The sequence below is a fragment of the Vicugna pacos genome, chromosome 15 (genome assembly GCF_048564905.1).
Source record: "Vicugna pacos chromosome 15, VicPac4, whole genome shotgun sequence".
NCBI classification, from domain to species: Eukaryota; Metazoa; Chordata; class Mammalia; order Artiodactyla; family Camelidae; genus Vicugna; species Vicugna pacos.
In genome coordinates, this window is record NC_133001.1 from 44849951 (window position 1) to 44868576 (window position 18626).

Genomic DNA, 18626 nt, shown 5'->3' on the forward strand with positions numbered 1-18626 from the left:
TCACCACCATGGGTTTTGGTTTCCTCATCTGTAAAATGGGGGTAATAGTAGCACCTAATGTGTGGGGTAGTGGTGGGAGTCGGTGAGTTACTGCCTAGAAAGTCCCTGACAGATAGGGCTCAATGAAGGTGAGTTGCTTACGTCTTTGACATCCTTTGTTGTTGCCATTATTTTTCAGCATCATCGTCATTTTTCCAAAGTCATACAGTATTAAATCAGTTCTGTAGCCCACTACTTGCCTTCCCGGTCACAGGAATCATGACTGGTTAATTTTTTTATTTTATAATAAACTAATAAGCCACGTAGGTTTTTTACTATGTGTATGGTATTTCTTTATTTAAAAGGTGTGTAGGTTTAGCTATTTAAAGTCTTTAGTTCTTCAGTACATCTGTTTCTTTATTTTTAACTCTAATCTTAAAACTTGTCTTTAAGAGAGGATGTTTATAGTTTTTTTTTTAAACATCCAGTCATTTAAGGCTAAGAAATATTTGTTAAATCAAATCCATCTAGTGTTTAAAATTATAGCGAGCACCTATATTTCAATGATAAGCATTCCTGGAAACAACTTTGTAAGGCAGATTTTTGTGGACTATAGGCAGCAAATTTGTGTGAGTTTACATACCTAAACATATTTGATTTCTTATTGGTAGAAGCAGAGTAAACTGAAAAGGTAGTCAGAAGTGAAGTACAGATGATTATTAGCCATGTTGAATGAACTTTAAAGACCTCCTCACAGGGCTGATATAGCTATATGTGAAGGTTAGACAACAAAAAGATTTATAACTGAGTTTTGTGTTCCTCCAAGTCCCCATCTTGCCTCTCTGCTTTGTCTCTGCTCCCTCTAATTTTTTCAGATGTTTATTCCTCAGTTATATTTTAAGTGTTTGCTCTGTGCTGGGTACTCTGCCAGTTCCACAAATTGAAAGATAAACACAAAGCTCTTGTCCTCCAAGGGCTCATGATCTGGTAAAGCAGATGGATAGAAAACAATTACAGAACCTTTCTAAGTGCTCTACAGAAGCATGGAGAAGTCTCTTGAGAATCTAGAGGAGGAAGCAATTAATTTGACCTGCCGGTGTCAGGAACCTCCTGGAGGAAATGACACTTGCCCTAGACCTTGAAAGATAAAGTTTGAAATGGAAGAGGGTGATATGACAGTCCAGGTAAAGGGAACACAGGTCACAAGATGAGAAAAAGAATGTTATATATATATATGGGATTTGTAAGGATTTACTTTTCTGAGGTAGGGATATACTACCAGCATTCTTGTTAGCCTTGGTTTTTGTTTTGTATTATTTTCTTTCTTATTGAATATTAAATAAATTTATAGTAGTGTCCCAATTACCATTTTCCACCTATTTGTTATATAATCAGTGTTCACAAAATTTTTTTAAGATACATTGTCCCAAGGGAACATTTGGTTACTTTGACATGTAAAAGAGACCCATATTTTAATATTCAAATATCAATTTAGATATATCTCCTTTACATTTTGTTGCTTATTTTTAAATGACAAAAATAACACTGCTAAACTAAAATAAATATCAAAGTAATCAGGGAAGCAATGTGGTGTATAGTTAAGAGCAGAAACTTTGGAGTTATACTCTAAACTACAAAAAAAAAATTTAGCTACAAATTAAATCAGCTGTATGGTGTTAGGCACGTTATTTAACCTCCCTAGCTTTGTTTTTTTCATCAATAATATATATAAATGTAGCTCATGGAACTGTTGTAAAAATTAAATGTGGTAATATTAACATACTTATCATGGTTGCTGGCATAAGGTAATACTCAGTAAATAGTAGTTGCTTCTTCTACCAGGTACTATTACTCTGCTAATGTTATTAGGCTTTAAAGATAAATGATAGAGAAGGTTGTTTTTCTGAGATAGCTGGTTAAAAGTTGAGAGAGTGGTAGGGTAAAGGGGGTTAAAAAAAGATCTTTTTATCTCTATGACAAAAAGTAAGATGAGATTAACGCATCTTTTGACAGGATAGAATTGAGGGATATATGTGTCTTGCTTAGGAGAAAGAGACCACATAATTAATTCATTTTGACAGCTACCAGGTGTTGCCTTTGGACAACACTGTTTGCTGGCTGGAAGGGTAGAGGTGGAACAGAATCTTCTGTGGAGGGATAGGAAGAAGAGGAGGCAGTGTGCAACTCTGGCTGCATAAAAGGATCACCTGGAGAGCTTTTTAAAAATTATGAAGCTTATGCCTAAACCCCCAGAGATTCTAATTTAATTGGTCTGCTGGAATAGCTTTTTTCCCCCTAAAGCTCACCAGATGATTCAGCCAGGAGTTGGAAACCTCTGGTATAGGAAGGACATTGACTAGTCAAGTATTGCCTGTGACATGCATTATACTTTTGAAAGCTCCTTTACATACACCATTCTTACAACTCCTAGGTAAGGGTGAGGAAGGTTGAAGACCTGCTCAAGTCACCAAACTGGTTAGCACACAGGAGCAGAACCTCTACTCGCTCCTTTATGCTTGTTTAGCTGTGGAAGGCAGAGGGTGAATGTGTATTTGGGGGTAGTGGGAAGTTGAGACTGGGTCTCATGTTCAGAGCAAATGGAAAGGATCATCAAGTCATTGTTTGCCATGGCTTGAGAGACCCTCAGACATTTTCAGGTTTAGTAAGCCATTCTCTGTTATACACCTCTGGTAATGAAAGTAATTTCCAGTATGGTTGATTCCCTCTCATATAGCATCGTGGTCCTGTTCCTAATTCCTGTAGGGAAGGCAAATAACCACTTCCTATTCTATGTAACATTGTAAAAACACTTAAAGTTGCTACTATGTGTTCTTTAATCTTTGATTTTTCAGGCTTACTATCTTTAGTTCCTTAACTGCCTCATAGAATATTTCTAGCCCTCTCATATCACCCTTTTCTCTGGAGCTGCTTTGTTGTTCCTGTTGAAATGTGCACTCATAACTCAATACTAAGTCTTGTTTCAAGATAATGATTTAAATTTAAGTTTTTGTCCTTTCCCTTCCTAGATCTCACTTAAATGATCAAAAAAGACATTTTTTAAAGAAAATCTGAGGTAGCTTTAGAAAGTAGAAAGGCACCATCAGTGTACAAGAAACTTTGAAGAGTTTCTAGAAATCATGCAGCAGATTAGATAGAATTCAGCATAGGCATAGGAAGGTCATGTCTGGTAAATAAGTGGACTGATGTTTTCCGTAGAGCTCTAGAGTAAAGAGGACTGGAATGCAGAGTGGAACTTGGAACTGGTGGCAAATTGGAGAATTTCTGTGACTCCACCAATGCAGTTGGAGCAGTTTTCCACAGAATTTAACCTCAGACTTTACGGATGCAGACAGTACTCTAAGAACAGTAGGGCATTTGTTACAGAAATCAGATAAAATTTTAATGAACTACCAAAAGACAAGTGAGGGCCAGCAAGTCGATATGGAATAACTGGAGGCCACAGACACAAGGGGATTTCATACTTACTCACAGGCTGTTTCCTGTGGGCTGATGAGAAAGACTGGGGGCTGTATGAGAGACCAGCAAGAACCCCCCCTCAGTGTTTCAGGCAGCTCTAGGGAGACGGGTATGAAATACCATGCATTTCCCTGCATCCTTTTTTCTTATTAAGTAAAAACCTTAAGCCACTGAGAGAGTCAGCAAAGACTCACCCCAAGGACACAGGCAGAGACACGCTGCTGCTGGGGTAGAAGGAAAACCTCTCTGCCTCTGAGGGAGGGGAAGGAAACCTTGTGCCTATGATTATGCCAATACTAAGCAGAGGTGTTAACTCCTACTACTACTGAGGGAGCAGCAAGAAAGTGCTTCCCAAAACCAACCACAGCTACAAGGAGGGTTTGTATGCCCCAGAGTGGAGGGGCAGAACAGAGAAATACGTATGCCTGGGACTCAGCTGCACAGGGCCTGCCTAAGATGAGTGTGGATCGGGATCAAATAGTGGTCCAAGCCATTTGTTGGGGGATGGCAGGCTCAGCAGTTACGTAAATTTAAGGTGCTTCCAGCAGTTTAGGAGGGCCACACCAGGGCGTTTTCCTTCGGGAAGACTCCAGGCCCCGTTCTGAAAGAGAAAAGTTCATTAATGCTTCTTCCACTCCCATACCTTTCAGGGTCTAAGATGCTTCTCCTCAGATGCCTGCTTGTTGCTCTCCACTGCCACAAGATCTGAATGTCCCATATAGCTCTGACTTCACTGTTTTCTGGTGATCCATAAGGTTAAGTGCAAGAGGGACAGGGACATTTTCGTAAACCCTAACCAAAATTAACTTTGGATCCTCTGGGTTCATTTTTAGCTGAGCTGCCACCTGAAGGATGCCCACAGTTGCTTTTAGGAGAAACAAAGATGTGTCATGTCCAGGGATGGTTGGGGTAGAATCCTGAATTTTCGCATGAAAACTTCTATACCCCTGTGACTCCAACCCCTTTAGTCCCGATGATTAACCAGGAAACAACTGGGAGGTGATGATGATCCCTTTTGTGGGGACAGCACATTGAGTGGCCAAGTTGTCTTACTTTAAGGAGGTGTGAAACAGGAGGAGATGGTGAAAGTAGAGTTAGGCATCAGAAGTGCACTGTTGTGAACAGCTTTTATGATAAATGATACATCAGTGTCAGAGGGCAAATAGTGGGGAAAGCCAAAAGCATGACACAGATTAGTTGCAAGGACCACAACAGTGTGGACATCATGGGCTGACTGGTAACCTGAAAAAGTGTCAACAGTTGGGCACCAACAGCCCAAGAGGGAGATCAAAAGCTCGATGTAGTCAGTCTGTCAAGAGCCAAAAGGTGGCAATGCCTTGTGTAATGAGACTTCCCTAAAGAGGAATCATACGTCTGATGTGCAGTGGCATCAGAAACATAGAGTCAGACTTAATCAGCAACTTGATTTCAGTCCAAATCAGAGAATGAGCCCTTGACATGGCTAGTTATATAAGTGACCCAGACCATTCAGTTAGCAATTAAAATTTGTTTTCAGTTTTCAGCCCCAAAGAGGATGTCTTTAATCTGTCAGTTGTAATTTTCCAAGTGGCAGACCAAACAGCTGGACCATTGGCAATAGCCCAAGAATCTGAGTTCTGCCCAGTAAAGAGAATGACTGTTTATCCTTGTGGCTGTGCGTAGATCTGAAGCTGAACAGTCATGGCAGCCCAGTGGACACCATCAGCTTCGGCTTCTGTGAACCATTAGTGAACCAGGCCGAGGCATTTTAGGGAACCTCATTGATCCAGTAACTTTGCTTCAGATGGTGGAGTAGGAATAAAGTTTCCCCTCAGAGAAATAGCTGCTAATTTTTCATGGAAAGCTAAGATGCTGATGGAGCCAGGCTGTCTTGTGTTCTTAAATATACCATTTCCATTTGACAAGCTTTGGGGGTCCTTCTCACCTTGCTAGTTGTAGAATTCAAGTTGACTCACCCCAAACTGGGACTGTCAGGCCAGAGAGTCACTAGGCCTGCATAGGTCAAGCATTCAGACCAGGTAGAGGGTTTGCTAAAGGCTCCAATGGGCAGAATCTTCAGTAATAAAAATTGAAACTGTCTCTAATACTCAGAGTCTAATTTTTGTTGGGATATACCAGCTAACCCTGCTGGTGGGGTTATTTAGTTTAGCCAGTAGTAGTATACTAGCATTAATATATGTGTTTTGACACATGTACTTTGGTTATGTAAATTAACACAGTGGAAATTGGATGAAAGATATATAGAAACCCTGTACTATCTTTGCAGCTTTCCTGTAAATCTAAAAATATTCTAAATAAGAAAGTTGTTTTAAAAAGTACCAGATGGCACTCTGTAACTTCCAGGGTAAAGGTAAGATGAGGATAGTATTTAAGACCCTGTACAGTTAATTCCTCCTTCCTATTTCTTAACCACTTTCTCACACTCATATGATGCTTTAGCTGTTGGTCCACTCAGTGCAGTTACAGCATCTTCAATGTGACTTCTCATGCTAAGCCCTTTTTGTGTGAAATGACCTTATCCCACCTCTTCACATGGCAAAATTCAAGCCAAGCTTCAGGTGTCTGTCTTAGTCTTACCTTTCCTGTTAGCTCGACCTTGACGGTTCTAGTTCAGTATTAAAGCAGCTTTTTGTATATATTTCTGGTTAGGATGCTTCACAGATTAACATTGTAAATGCTGGTAGTCATTTTCTAGAGTAAGAGTTCCTTGAGAATGGGAATAATACTTTATTCATTGTTTTATTTCCAGTGTTTAGCTTGTTGCCCATTTCCAGTGAGTGGTACACAGTAACTGTTCAAGTAAGATGTTAATTGAGTGAATGAGTGAAAAGCCTTAGGGCCATGTGGCATATGGTTATGATAGAGCTTTCCTCCTTATATCACTAAGGTATTAAGCACTGTCATTAAATGGACATTTAGAATTGTATTTAAGCCTTCTCATATATATATACTTTGTAGTATCTTTGTCTTTCATTTATGTTTTAGGAGGGCCAAACATGTGGGCTATTACCTCTGAAGAACGGACTAAGCATGACAAGCAGTTTGATAACCTCAAACCCGCAGGAGGTTATATAACAGGTTTGTTTATATTTTATTTATGAATCATGTTCCTTTTCATGTAATATCTTACAATTAGCTTTATTTTGACTGCCATCAAATTTGTATTATTAAATGGTAAAATTCGTATCAATCAGAATTCTAGAATTTTTTTTAAAATGTGGCTTTCTTATTTTACCTGGAACCATCTTAATGTGTTGTTTTGGGATTTGGCACATGGAAGATCTTTTCCTGATCCTAAATGATAGTCAAGAATTTCAGTTCAATTGTCTAGTTTCACATTTTAACCTTATATATTTCGGTTTATTTCTTAAGGTAATTGAGACTTTTTCCTAGGCAAATTTATTAATACGCTCTTAATATGTTGTGCCAATTACTAGTATAATGATAAGTATTAGTAAAACCTAGTAGAAATGTATGTATGTATGTATGTATGTATGTATGTATGTATGTATCTCAGATCAATTTTCTTGAAAATAATCTAGAGCTTTTCCCCCCCCTGGAATCTGTTTTCTTAACACTTAGCCCTCTGTCTTTGAGAGGCTATATAAGCACTGATTGTTGATGCTGGCCCTTGTTTTGCAAAAAGACCCCCAGAACCACAAGAGGATTAATTTAGGTGTGTCTCTCAAATTTTTTTTTATAAATGAAACTTTTTTCCTGTGTCAAAGCACCTTAGTGCTTTATTTACAGTAATAGTAAGCATAATGGCTAATATTTACCAAATCTGTACTGTATTTTAGATACTAGACTAAATGCACTCTCTTCTGACTTTCATAACAAGCCTATGAGTATTTAAAGATGGTGGAACTGAGAGTTAGAGGTGTTCTGTAACTTTCCTGAGGTCACAAAGTCAGTTAGTGGTGATCTGGGCTTGGAAAATTCTCAGTCTGTCTTTGGAATCTATCCTCTTAACCATTATAGTTTAATGTTATTTGCACTTCTGTAATAATAACTGCCTTGCCTAGTGTCCGGATTGGGATTTGATTTGATTACCCTACTTACAAGGTAAAGCTTGGTTTGTTACAGTCTCATGGATGCTAGTTGAAGACCTAGGATTCCCCAGTCAGAGACAAAGGACACACTTTCTAATGGCATAGCATGAACATCAGCATGTTTATGTCCATTTCCTTCATCCCAGGTCACACAGGGTTCATACAGAGAGCCCAGAAGGATGCTACACATGCAGTGGTTGTGTTATAGGAGAGGAACACTGAGTTTCAGGCAGTACATCATTTTTCAGCAAGCAGTAAGCAAGCTTGTTCTTTGTCTCAGAGGGAAACATTACCTCATCCCTCGAGATTGCTTACCTGCAAACTCAGTTCTGAGAAATGATCAGGTAGAGAGCAGTTAGAATCTTACATTCTTGGCATACATAACAGGACATATAGGATTGTCAGATACCCATGAGGAGTATCTTTCCCAAACCTGATATTTTTTTATTTAGAACTCTTCTAGGGAATAGTATTTTTAACTGTTGTTTTATTAGACAGGAATATTAGCAAATAAGATCCCAATTATGTGGAAGAACTAAGATGAATAATGTAGTTTTTCATCCTGATAATGCATATAACTTTAGTTGTGATATTTTTGTTTTAAAACATCTAAGTCTTATTAAAATAATATAATTTTCTTTAATGATTGGAATTACAATTAAAATAAATCAATAACATTATTACTGTTGGCCATTATTATTATTCAGAGGCATCAGAATAATTCCATTTACTAATACGCTGTTTGATTTTTGTTTTTATTTTCTTTAGGTGATCAAGCACGTACCTTTTTCTTGCAGTCAGGCCTGCCAGCTCCTGTTTTAGCTGAAATATGGTAAAATGTTTTCTTTTGTAGATGAACTTATCTTTCTGATAGTCTGGCTTTGTTTTGCTTTTAATACTTAGTGTTAACATAAAGTTCTTGATGGGTATAGTCAGTTGTTATTAAGTAAGAGTATTTCTTCAGCCTTTTAGGAAAGAAATTTTATTGAGTAAATGACTAAAAATCAATTGGGATTTTGTTCTGTAGGACAAATTTCTAATTACCTTAGAATTTCTAAGGAAAGGAGATACACACACTTCTATTGAAAAACATTTCTTTATAATTTGGCAAGAGTCTAGATCTTCATTCTGTTACTTTGAGTTGTTTCATTTATTTCATCGTCTGTAAACTCAAAATTAGCCCGCTCTTCCCCAGTTCCTACCTTAAAGAAATTGTTCTTTATAATATCTAAGGTTTTGTGTAATGTATTTACAATAAACAGCATTTTTCTTTCCATTCAGAATATTCCTATGCCTGGCAGAGTGCCAGCCACATAGCAAGCATTCAGTAGCATTTGAACAAATGAATAAATTGTTTAGAATAATTATACTCTTGTATAATTTCTTTCCATCTGCATTGGTGGAATTCATTTCAAAGGTATCTGGATTCTTTATAGACTGATAGTATTGTATTAGATGCTATATCTGGTCAATATTTCTTAATGTACAGGTTTTAGCTTTTTGTTACACGCATACACACACATATTTAATTAAATGATGACCTACTTATAAATGCTGTGTTATTGTTTCTATCTTATCATCCTCCTTAAAAGTAATGTTGACCCTGCATACCAATCTACCCACCTCATCGTCCTTTTAGGGCTTTATCAGATCTGAACAAGGATGGGAAGATGGATCAACAAGAGTTTTCCATAGCTATGAAACTCATCAAATTAAAGCTTCAAGGCCAGCAGTTGCCCGTGGTTCTTCCTCCTATTATGAAACAACCTCCTATGTTCTCTCCATTAATTTCTGCTCGCTTTGGTATGTGCTTATTAATTTAATTAGATGTTTGGATAGTTAAACTTGATTCCTAGGCATAATATTTGAGAATGAGGAAAGGATTTGTTGACATAAAATGGCAGTCCCCAGGCGTCAAGTTAATTTTCATATTTGGGATAAGAAATACTAAGTTTGCTGTCACAGCTGGGGTGTCCGTGTGTCCCAGTCTTCCAGGGACAGTTCTGACATAAGCCTGTTGTTCTAGCATCTGGTCCAGTTTGTGTTCCCTCTCAGAATGCCTAGTTAGATGGTAAATTATATGATCCCTCTAGTTATAGCTGATCCTAGATACTGTTCTTAATTAGTTTCCTCTGTACTCTGTGTGCATAACAAAAAATGTAGACAATTTTAAACTCACATGAAATGGTTTAATTTGGAGGGTAACTTAAAATTACACATAAGTAGAAATTTCTTTAATTTAAAGGTTGGTTAGCCAGCTAAATTTAGGCTTAAAAGTTGCAGACTTTGTGCTAATTGATTTACATATCATCAGAGATAACTTGTTTTTCATTAATTTCAATTAGCTATTATTAGTTAATTGTGAGAAGCACTTGTTGGAATGTATGTTCAATTAGATATCTCCATGTATCTGAAATGTGTTTTTCCCCTCTAGATGTTAGAAATCTTAAAATACTAAATTCTTTTAGTATTTGTAGTGAACTCTAGAGATAAATACTAAATCATTGTGTAACAATATTTATATAGTGTAGTTCATATTCTGCAGTTAGTAGGTGAATAAGAATCATCAGTTTGTTCCTCTTAAACAATTGTCCTTGAATCCATAAGTGTGTTATAAGAAAAGTGAAACTTGTGGCATGATTTCTTCTTGCACATAATGTGTATATAAATGGGTCTCCTAAAGTATCTAGTATTTAGAACATCTTTTGCAGAGGAGGGGAGAGTTTGGGGGAGTGTGTGTGTGTGTGTGTGTGTGTGTGTGTTAACAGCCCTGTATTTATTATCCCTACACAAAAACCCACATTTAATCAGAAAATACATTCTCTCTTTGAGAATACTAATATTTAATTGTGGAAAACTGCTTCGTTTCATCCATGATGCTAGAAGAGAATTTTTAACTTAGTAGGCATTCCCTTAGTTCACACAGGTCAGAATGTTGGTATTACAAGCAGTGGTTTACCTCCTGCACTGCTGAGTCGAAGCTGTTTTAGTGAATTTTTTAAAACTAGTTTGCCCATAGTGTTTCTGTAAACATAGAGGCTGCTCACTGTGCTGTAAACTTGTTTTCTGTCATGGGATTTTATAATTGATTTACACATTGGAGAATGTGTTCTGTTTTGTTTTTAGGAATGGGAAGCATGCCCAACCTGTCCATTCCTCAGTCATTGCCTCCAGTCGCACCTATAGCAACACCCTTGTCCTCTGCGACTTCAGGGACCACCCTTCCTCCCTTAATGATGCCTGCTCCCCTAGTGCCTTCTGTTAGCACTTCATCATTACCAAATGGAACCGCCAGTCTCATTCAGCCTTTATCCATTCCTTACTCTTCTTCAAGTAAGTGCTTTGGGTCTAATGACTCAGTATTTCATATGAAGAAAGAAACTGTTATATTTGTGTCCCAATAGATGCAAATTTCCTTCATAATTTGTGATATTGTTTAGTATGAACCTTTTTCTTTTTTCTTCTTTCTTTCAGCATTGCCTCATACATCATCTTACAGTCTGATGATGGGAGGATTTGGTGGTGCTAGTATACAGAAAGCCCAGTCTCTGATTGATTTAGGATCTAGTAGGTATGAATACTGAAAACCTCCAACTTTTTACACTTTCAATAAGGAGTATTTAACAAATGCTTTTTTTTTTAAAGCTCTGAGCTTATCCAGGTTTTACTTTATAATGGCTAAATGTAAATGCAGTAAATTTACTATTTACGATTCATGAAAAAAAGTTTTATTTTTAGACTTATTAATTGTGGGTATTTTACTTTTGAAAAAATGTTATATGTAAATTAAAAATATTCTGCTATATTTTTTAGTCAGTCAGCTTTTGCCCAAAGCTACATATTTTTCCCTTCAAATACATTTCTCAAAACATCTCATAATCATTGTACATTATTTTTTTCTTGAGCAAATTCATCTGATTGAGTATCCTCTAAATTTCAGAAAGCACAGAAGCATCAATATTCATTCATCACCCCTCGTATAAATCATAGTAATGCTCTTTAAAACAATGACCCAGAAGAACAGTGTATCCTTGCTTTAAACACTCACTGGTTGTGTGACCTTGTTTTTCTCAACATCACTGAGCTATAGTTTGCCCATCTAAAAGATGGGGATAGTAATATCTTTTAAGTTTGTCGTGAGGATTAGAAATAATATTTGTAAAGGCCGTAGCACAGTGCGGGGCCTGGCACATAGGTTCTTGATACACGGTAGGTCAATACTTCATGTGGTATTTGCTTTCCTAGGAATAAGGATAATTGCTTAAATTTTTTCAATATCAGATATAAAAGCAATTAATACTGTGTTATGAAAGTTATGATTCTTAGTGTCTTTGTAAAGGTTTAACTAAATGTATTTTATTTAATAACATAAAAATTTCAAATAAATTTTATTACAGCTCAACTTCCTCAACTGCTTCCCTCCAAGGGAACTCGCCCAAGACTGGGACCTCAGAGTGGGCAGTTCCTCAGCCTTCAAGATTAAAATATCGGCAAAAATTTAATAGTCTTGACAAAAGCATGAGTGGATACCTCTCAGGTGAGTGGCATACAGTGCGTAAGAATGTGAGAGAGTTATGTTTCTTATATGGATGTATATCAAAGAACTTCTATTTGAATTTGTCCTTTGTAACACATCTAAAATTTTAACATCCAAAAAATTTATCAGGCATTTCATAAATACAAATAACATTTAAGTAGTCTAAGAGTTCAAAGTTCATACCATCAAGTTGAGCACAAAGATATACGCCCCACTTTCTGGAAAGAAGGCCTCTCCCTTGAGAAGGTCAAACCTCATCCTCCAGTGCAGTGAGTGGAGAGCCTCATGTGATTGGAGAGGGTAGCACTTAGCCTCACCTTAGCCTCCCTGAGAGTCCCCTTCCTCTCTGGGTCTTTCTCTGGTTGTCCTTCCTAATGCTTCACGTGAGCTTGTTCGTCCTTTATTGGTCCAACTCAAATGCAGCCATAAAACCTGACCTTAGACCCCTGTAGAACATTTGAGTCCATGCTAGAACAAACGTCCAAACCTTACTGACTGAGGATAGTGAAGGGGACATAAACAGAGGGTAATAGGCAAGTAGAATTCCCATCTTCTGACTTTCCCCTCTCTCTTCACTCAGTGAGGAATTATAGTTTAGACAGAGTGAAATAAATGTTTTAAAATAATAGGGCTTTTAAGTGCTACAGAACATGGAATAGAAGATAATGATACTAAAGAGATCAGGTAAAACATCTTACAGGAGGAGAGCTTTTAAGCTTTAAGCCCTATCATGAAAGAAAGTTAGGGTTTGGACAGGTAGAGATTGGAGGTGAGGGCATTTGAGGGTGACCAGGAAGAAACCTAAGAGCAAAAAGTACATGGCATGTTTGGCGAACGAAAAGTAGTCTATAAAATAGGAGTATGGAGTGTCTAGTTGTGCAGTGGGGCAAAGGAGCAATAAGACTTGGAATTGATTGGACAAGCTAAACTATGCAGTATTTTCTGTAAATATACATAGCCAGGTGATAAAAGCTTTAAAAAAAAAAGAATTACACACACACAATTCAGGGTAGTTGCCTTTTCTGGGAAAGGTATGGAGATAAAATTAGGGAACACAGATGGCTTCAAAGCATGTAGTAATGTTTCTAGTTCTTAAGTTGTGTAGTAGGTTCATGGGTGACTTTTATTAGTATACTTCATAACTTATAAATTCTCTATATTTTATATGTATCAAATATTATATAACTAATTTTCTGTAAACTTTTATTATATGAAATAAAATATACTATATTTTTGACTAATCTTTTTTTTTTTTTTGCATTTTAACATCTCTAAAATTGAGATGTATGTTACCATCAGTGGCATCTCAGTAGTGTCTTAGCATTGTGCTGTGATTTTGTTGACAATGTTTTTTTCCTTCTTAGAGTTACATAAGATAATAATGTGTCTTATAATCGTTGCATCTTAGATTCTGTAAAATATAGTATTCAAACTATTTAAGATTAACATAAAGTAATGTGATTCCCATATTTGAAAAAGTGAACTTGTTTGAGCCCTACATTTTGCATTAAAGAAGTTTCTTTTTTCACATTAACAAAAATGGACTAAAAAGACATGTACAGAAGTGTTCATGGTAGGTTCATTCAGAACACCCAAAAAGGAAGACCTTAAATGTCCATCAACTGGAGAATGTATAAATAAATAAGGATGTATTTCTATAACAGAATAACTTAACAGCAATAAAAACGAATGAACTGCTGATACATGCAGCAACATGGATCATTTCACAGATGTTGTATAAGTCAAAGAAGTCTGGTACAAAAGAGCCATACTATTTAATTCACTTATGAAGTCGAAGAACAGGAAGCCAAGTTGATGGTGATAAAAATCAGGATAGTGTAGTTACTCTGTTGGAAAGGGCCATGTTAAAACCTTCTGGGGTGCTGGAAACATTCTGTATCTTGACATGAGTGTTGGTTGCATGTGTGCATACTTATGTAAAAATCCTTTGAGCAGTACATTTAAGATTAGTACACTTTTTATATGTACTACAAGCATAGAGTATAAATAGGGTTGGGTTTGTGTTGGAATGTGAAGGGCAATGGAGAAGCCAACTGTGAGGAGGTGTTCCCTTAATGTTACTTTATTTGTTATGTGACACATTTTATGAAGGTTTTGTGTTGTGCTGTTTTCAGAAAATGTTGTTACTCTTAGACCTGCAGGAGGCAGGCTATATATATCCACATTTAAGGGAAGGATTGATTTTTTTTGAAAAAATAAGTGGTTTTTGGTGTCCTGGAACTGAACATGAGCCCCAGGTATATGAGGACGGGGCTATCCTAGACTGACATGGTATGATTGGTTCAGTGAATGTAGCAGTTGATAGTCTAATTTCTCCCTTTTGTTCCTCCCCTTCTTTTCCCCATAAACTCTCAATCATGGTTTATTTAGATTAATTCATTGACTCAAGTATTTCCTGAGTCACATATCTTCTGGGCATTCTGTGCAGCACTAAAATGCAAAGAGGAGGAGGACATGGCCCATATCTTTGAAGAGCCTATAGTATAGGTCACATAATCACAGTAGTTCATTAGTGGTTTTTAAACCAGGTGCTATAATTAATATAAATTATTAAAGTCACTAACCCTGAGGATGTAAGAGTGTTTCACAGAAGAGACGACATCTGAGTTGGATCTTAGAGGACAAGTAGACGTACCAGGTAGACAGTGGAGGGACTAGCATTATAGACACAGGAAATAGGAATCCGGAGGATTGGCAGACCAGCGGTGTGCGTGTCCAAGTGAGGTTTTCTTCATACAGGGCTCTGTTGCCTCTCTTTGTCTTCTGTGTTACTCAGACTTTGCCTGCACACGTTTAATCCCTCCACCAGTGCACTTTTAACCATTGCGTCCTTTCCCTTCCTCCTCCTGTTTGCTCTGTTGCCTAGTGACAGGGGTCTCCTTTGTTATCTTTGTCCAAGAGCTGAAACTATAGTTATTGAACCTTTCTTCAGGTTTGAAATAGCCCTCCTTACATGTTTCTTTATTGGAAGAATCCTTTTAACACTAAAACCTCCTCAGATCTCACTTCCTGTATGAAATCTATTGAGTAATTAATTGAGGCCATGAGCTATTTCCTGTGTTTTTTCCTTTGTGATTTCTATTAAATGACCAGATTAAAAAAAGAATAGCAAAGATTTTAAAGTTATGGAATGTAACATTTGGTTGCATATTATAATATGAGGTGTATTTGAATTTGTTTCATGTAGGATATGTAGCTTTGATTATTCAGACCTCTGTGTTCAAAGCTCAGTGAAACAATGGGTTTAGCAGCGTCTGTGCTGGCTTTGTAGTGGGAGCTGTTGCTGAGGAAGAGTTTGCAGATGTATCTCTTCTGTGCAGAGTTGTTTGGACAGGTCTTGACTCAGGCTCTGCCCAGCTAGGGCTGACTCCTCTGACACTTGTGGCTCAGTCACATGAGAGTGGAAGGTGTAGCCTCTGCTTTATTGACTGGGAGACCTTCCCTAAAGAAGCTGCAAGTTTCATCGTGGTCAGAAAGCCACAGACAAGCTCACCAGGAGTGAATGTTCCTTTGCTTTGAAGCAGATAGGTTTTTTTTCTGTTCTGGAAGTATATTCTTTGAAGATCAGGGAGCCTGTTACAGAAACATACTTTTATTTTCTCTCACTGAGGGAGAGAAAAGAAGTTAAACAATTTGCCATAAATAGTAAGCATTCAATGAATGTTAGCTATTTTTATTAACAGATGCTATCGCATAGGTAGGCCTTCATTGCACCTTAAAGATTACAATCCCAAACTTGGGATTACAACTTTACTCATTACTTTAGCAAATAGTTATTAAGCTTCTATGTGCTAGGCATGGGGTATACATTCATGGGTAAAGCAGTCAAGGGTATTGTCTTCGTAGAACTTAGCATAATAAGGGAAACAGACAAATAGGTAAATAAGCAAATAAATGTTATGTTACAAATTGTGAAATGAGATATGAAGGATACGAGTAGGAAATAAATTGAAAGGTAGAGTGGACAGAGAAGGCCTTTCAGAGAAGGTGACATTAGATTGTGACTTAACGGGTGAGAAGGACCCAGACATGCAATATGTCGAATTGTAGGACTCGATGGTGGACATGGGTGTACAGGAGAGGGAGGGTTCAGGGGTAACTTTATGATTTCTGGCTTGAGCCACTGGATGGACTGTGATGCCATTCATAGAGAAGGTAAGATTAGAATGGTTTGGGTGAGAATTAGAAAAAGGGGCACGAATGGGGATTGAGAGAGTAGTTTTATACGGTTTTGGTTTGATATGCTTATGAAATACATAATTTGATTTTTCAGTTGGATGAGAAGTCTAAAATTAGAGGAGAGGTTTGAGCTGTGGATGTACATTTGAGAATCATCATCCTCTAAGTGCTCTTTAAAGTCACAGAGATGGATATGAACACACAGAAACAAAACAGTGCCCAGGACAGAGCCTTGGCGAATGCTGCCATTTACAGGTCATTTAGAAAAGGAAGAGTAGAGACAGAGGAATGATCAGAGAGAGATGAGAAAATCTGAAAATGCTAAGGAAGCTGTGCTTTGAGAGCTTGGCCTCTGCTGTGCTGTGCTGCTGGCTCAGTCCTTTATGTCAGTCACTTGTGTATACTGTTACCGTCTGAAAGGACACAGGAGCACTTGATTCTACTAACTCCAGGTTTTAACTCCTTGGGCCAGGCAATGTGTTTTCATGACTACTGAATGCTCAGTGCTTGGTGCATGGTAAAAACTGATGCTGTCTCAAGATAGGAGCAGTATTATTTCATGGGTATAGCTGTTTAAGTTTGCATGACTTTAAAGAGGCTAAAGAATTTTCTTTTCTTTTTTTTTTAATGTTTTTTTATTCTCTCAATCAGGTTTTCAAGCTAGAAATGCCCTTCTTCAGTCAAATCTTTCTCAAACTCAGCTAGCTACTATTTGGTGAGTTTGTCCATTAATTATGATTTTTAACTATACATCCTCTAAGAGAGATGTTATTTGTGACTCAAAAATATTCCATAAAAGCAGCCATGTGAAAGTTAATGTAACCCTGAAAACAAATAAAATTGTGCAAAATGTTACTCTTGAGAATTTGGCATTTAAGGATTTTACAAGTAAAACCAGTTTGCTTTTATATAATGCCTTCTATGGAGAATAAGAGAACATCTCATTTTTAATGTAGAGCTAAATGTGATTTGATAGGTGAATTAACCATGAATGAAAACAAGCCACTTTTTCAGAAGAAATATTTCCCTTTCCACTTCAAAGTTTCTTCCCTTTCTTTGATGATACGAAAATTAAGAATAAAATTAGCTCACTCTTCTGTATGTATTTACATTTCACTAAAATATGTTAACCTAGCTGTTTCACTATCATTATTCTTTTTTTAAGAATAAAAAACTGAACTCTTCTGGAAATATTTTACTCCAGATAGACGTTCTTTCTAGGTTGTGAATTTTCATATTTTCTTTAGGACTCTGGCTGATATTGATGGTGATGGACAGCTAAAAGCTGAGGAGTTTATCCTTGCAATGCACCTCACTGATATGGCCAAAGCTGGACAGCCATTACCACTGACTTTACCTCCAGAGCTTGTCCCTCCATCTTTTAGGTGAGTCCTCTGGAGGTGAAGAGGTGTTGTTTTGATCACTTGGCAGACATGGTTATTAGTTTGGAATTTCCTGGGATCTCTGCTCTAGTTTAGTAGAGAGTTAAACATTTATGCTGCCGTTTGATTTTGGTATTTAATGAGTTACACTGAGAAGAGAATAGATTAAATTAGAAATAGGTGTGTTTTCACTATATTATAGGTAAGGAAACTGATGACTAAAGAGATTAAAAATAATCTTAGCCAAGAGTAGCAATTGGCTGAATGATGATTTGAATCCAAATCTCTCTGGTGTATGTCATGCCATGTAGTGCTGCATTGTACCAGCAGACCATACTTTGTTTTAGTCAGTTTTAATACTATATTTTAAGTATTAAATTGCTCTAGTCATTTGTAGTCTATACAGTCTGGTCTAAAAAAATTCCAAACTGCATGATGCTAAATTTATTTATGGTTTGCTTTTCTTAGAGGAGGAAAGCAAATTGATTCCATTAATGGAACTCTGCCTTCATATCAGAAAATTCAAGAAGAGGAGCCTCAAAAAAAATTACCAGGTAACATTGAATGTCCACAAATGTATAGTGAATTCTTTTAAATTTTGCCTCGAAATAGAAATGAACATTTAGAATTTTTACATTCTTAATATTTTATATGCTGTACAAGAAGGTGTTTGATGAATGGGGTGGATTTTGGTGTCAGTAAAATTAAGGTAGGCAAAAATGAAAAGAAGAGTATGTAGGAAGGAGAGACCAGTGTCTGTATTTGGCAAGAATCTATGTATTAGATGTCCTAGTTAAAGCGTTTCCCCCACTTTAGGAAAAATTGTTAGAGCAAGCTTTGTGATGAAATCTTTACCTTTTTTTAAAAAAAAAAGTTAAATATTGGTTGAAAAACTGCATGTGTAGATACTTTAAAATGTTTAAAAAAATTAGTTACGTATACTAAATATGACAAATATATAGCCACACAGCTTTGGTTATCCTTGAAAAAAATGCTGAG

At 36.9% G+C, this 18626-nt stretch overlaps 1 protein-coding gene across 6 annotated transcripts in view; it reads left to right on the forward strand.

Moving 5' to 3' along the window:
- The window catches only part of ITSN2 (intersectin 2), a 132922-nt gene that overhangs the window by 34526 nt on the left and 79770 nt on the right, over window positions 1-18626 (forward strand). For 4 of the 6 annotated variants that reach the window (XM_072938109.1, XM_072938111.1, XM_072938110.1 and 1 more), the window contains 9 exons: window positions 6442-6534; window positions 8277-8340; window positions 9148-9311; window positions 10635-10841; window positions 10983-11079; window positions 11906-12045; window positions 16897-16960; window positions 17493-17630; window positions 18096-18181. In XM_072938109.1, the coding sequence (XP_072794210.1) occupies window positions 6442-6534; window positions 8277-8340; window positions 9148-9311; window positions 10635-10841; window positions 10983-11079; window positions 11906-12045; window positions 16897-16960; window positions 17493-17630; window positions 18096-18181 (1053 nt within the window). Of the gene's footprint in view, window positions 1-6414; window positions 6535-8276; window positions 8341-9147; window positions 9312-10634; window positions 10842-10982; window positions 11080-11905; window positions 12046-16896; window positions 16961-17492; window positions 17631-18095; window positions 18182-18626 lie in introns of all 6 variants that reach the window. The other 2 variants (XM_072938107.1, XM_072938108.1) reach the window with 1 other exon arrangement.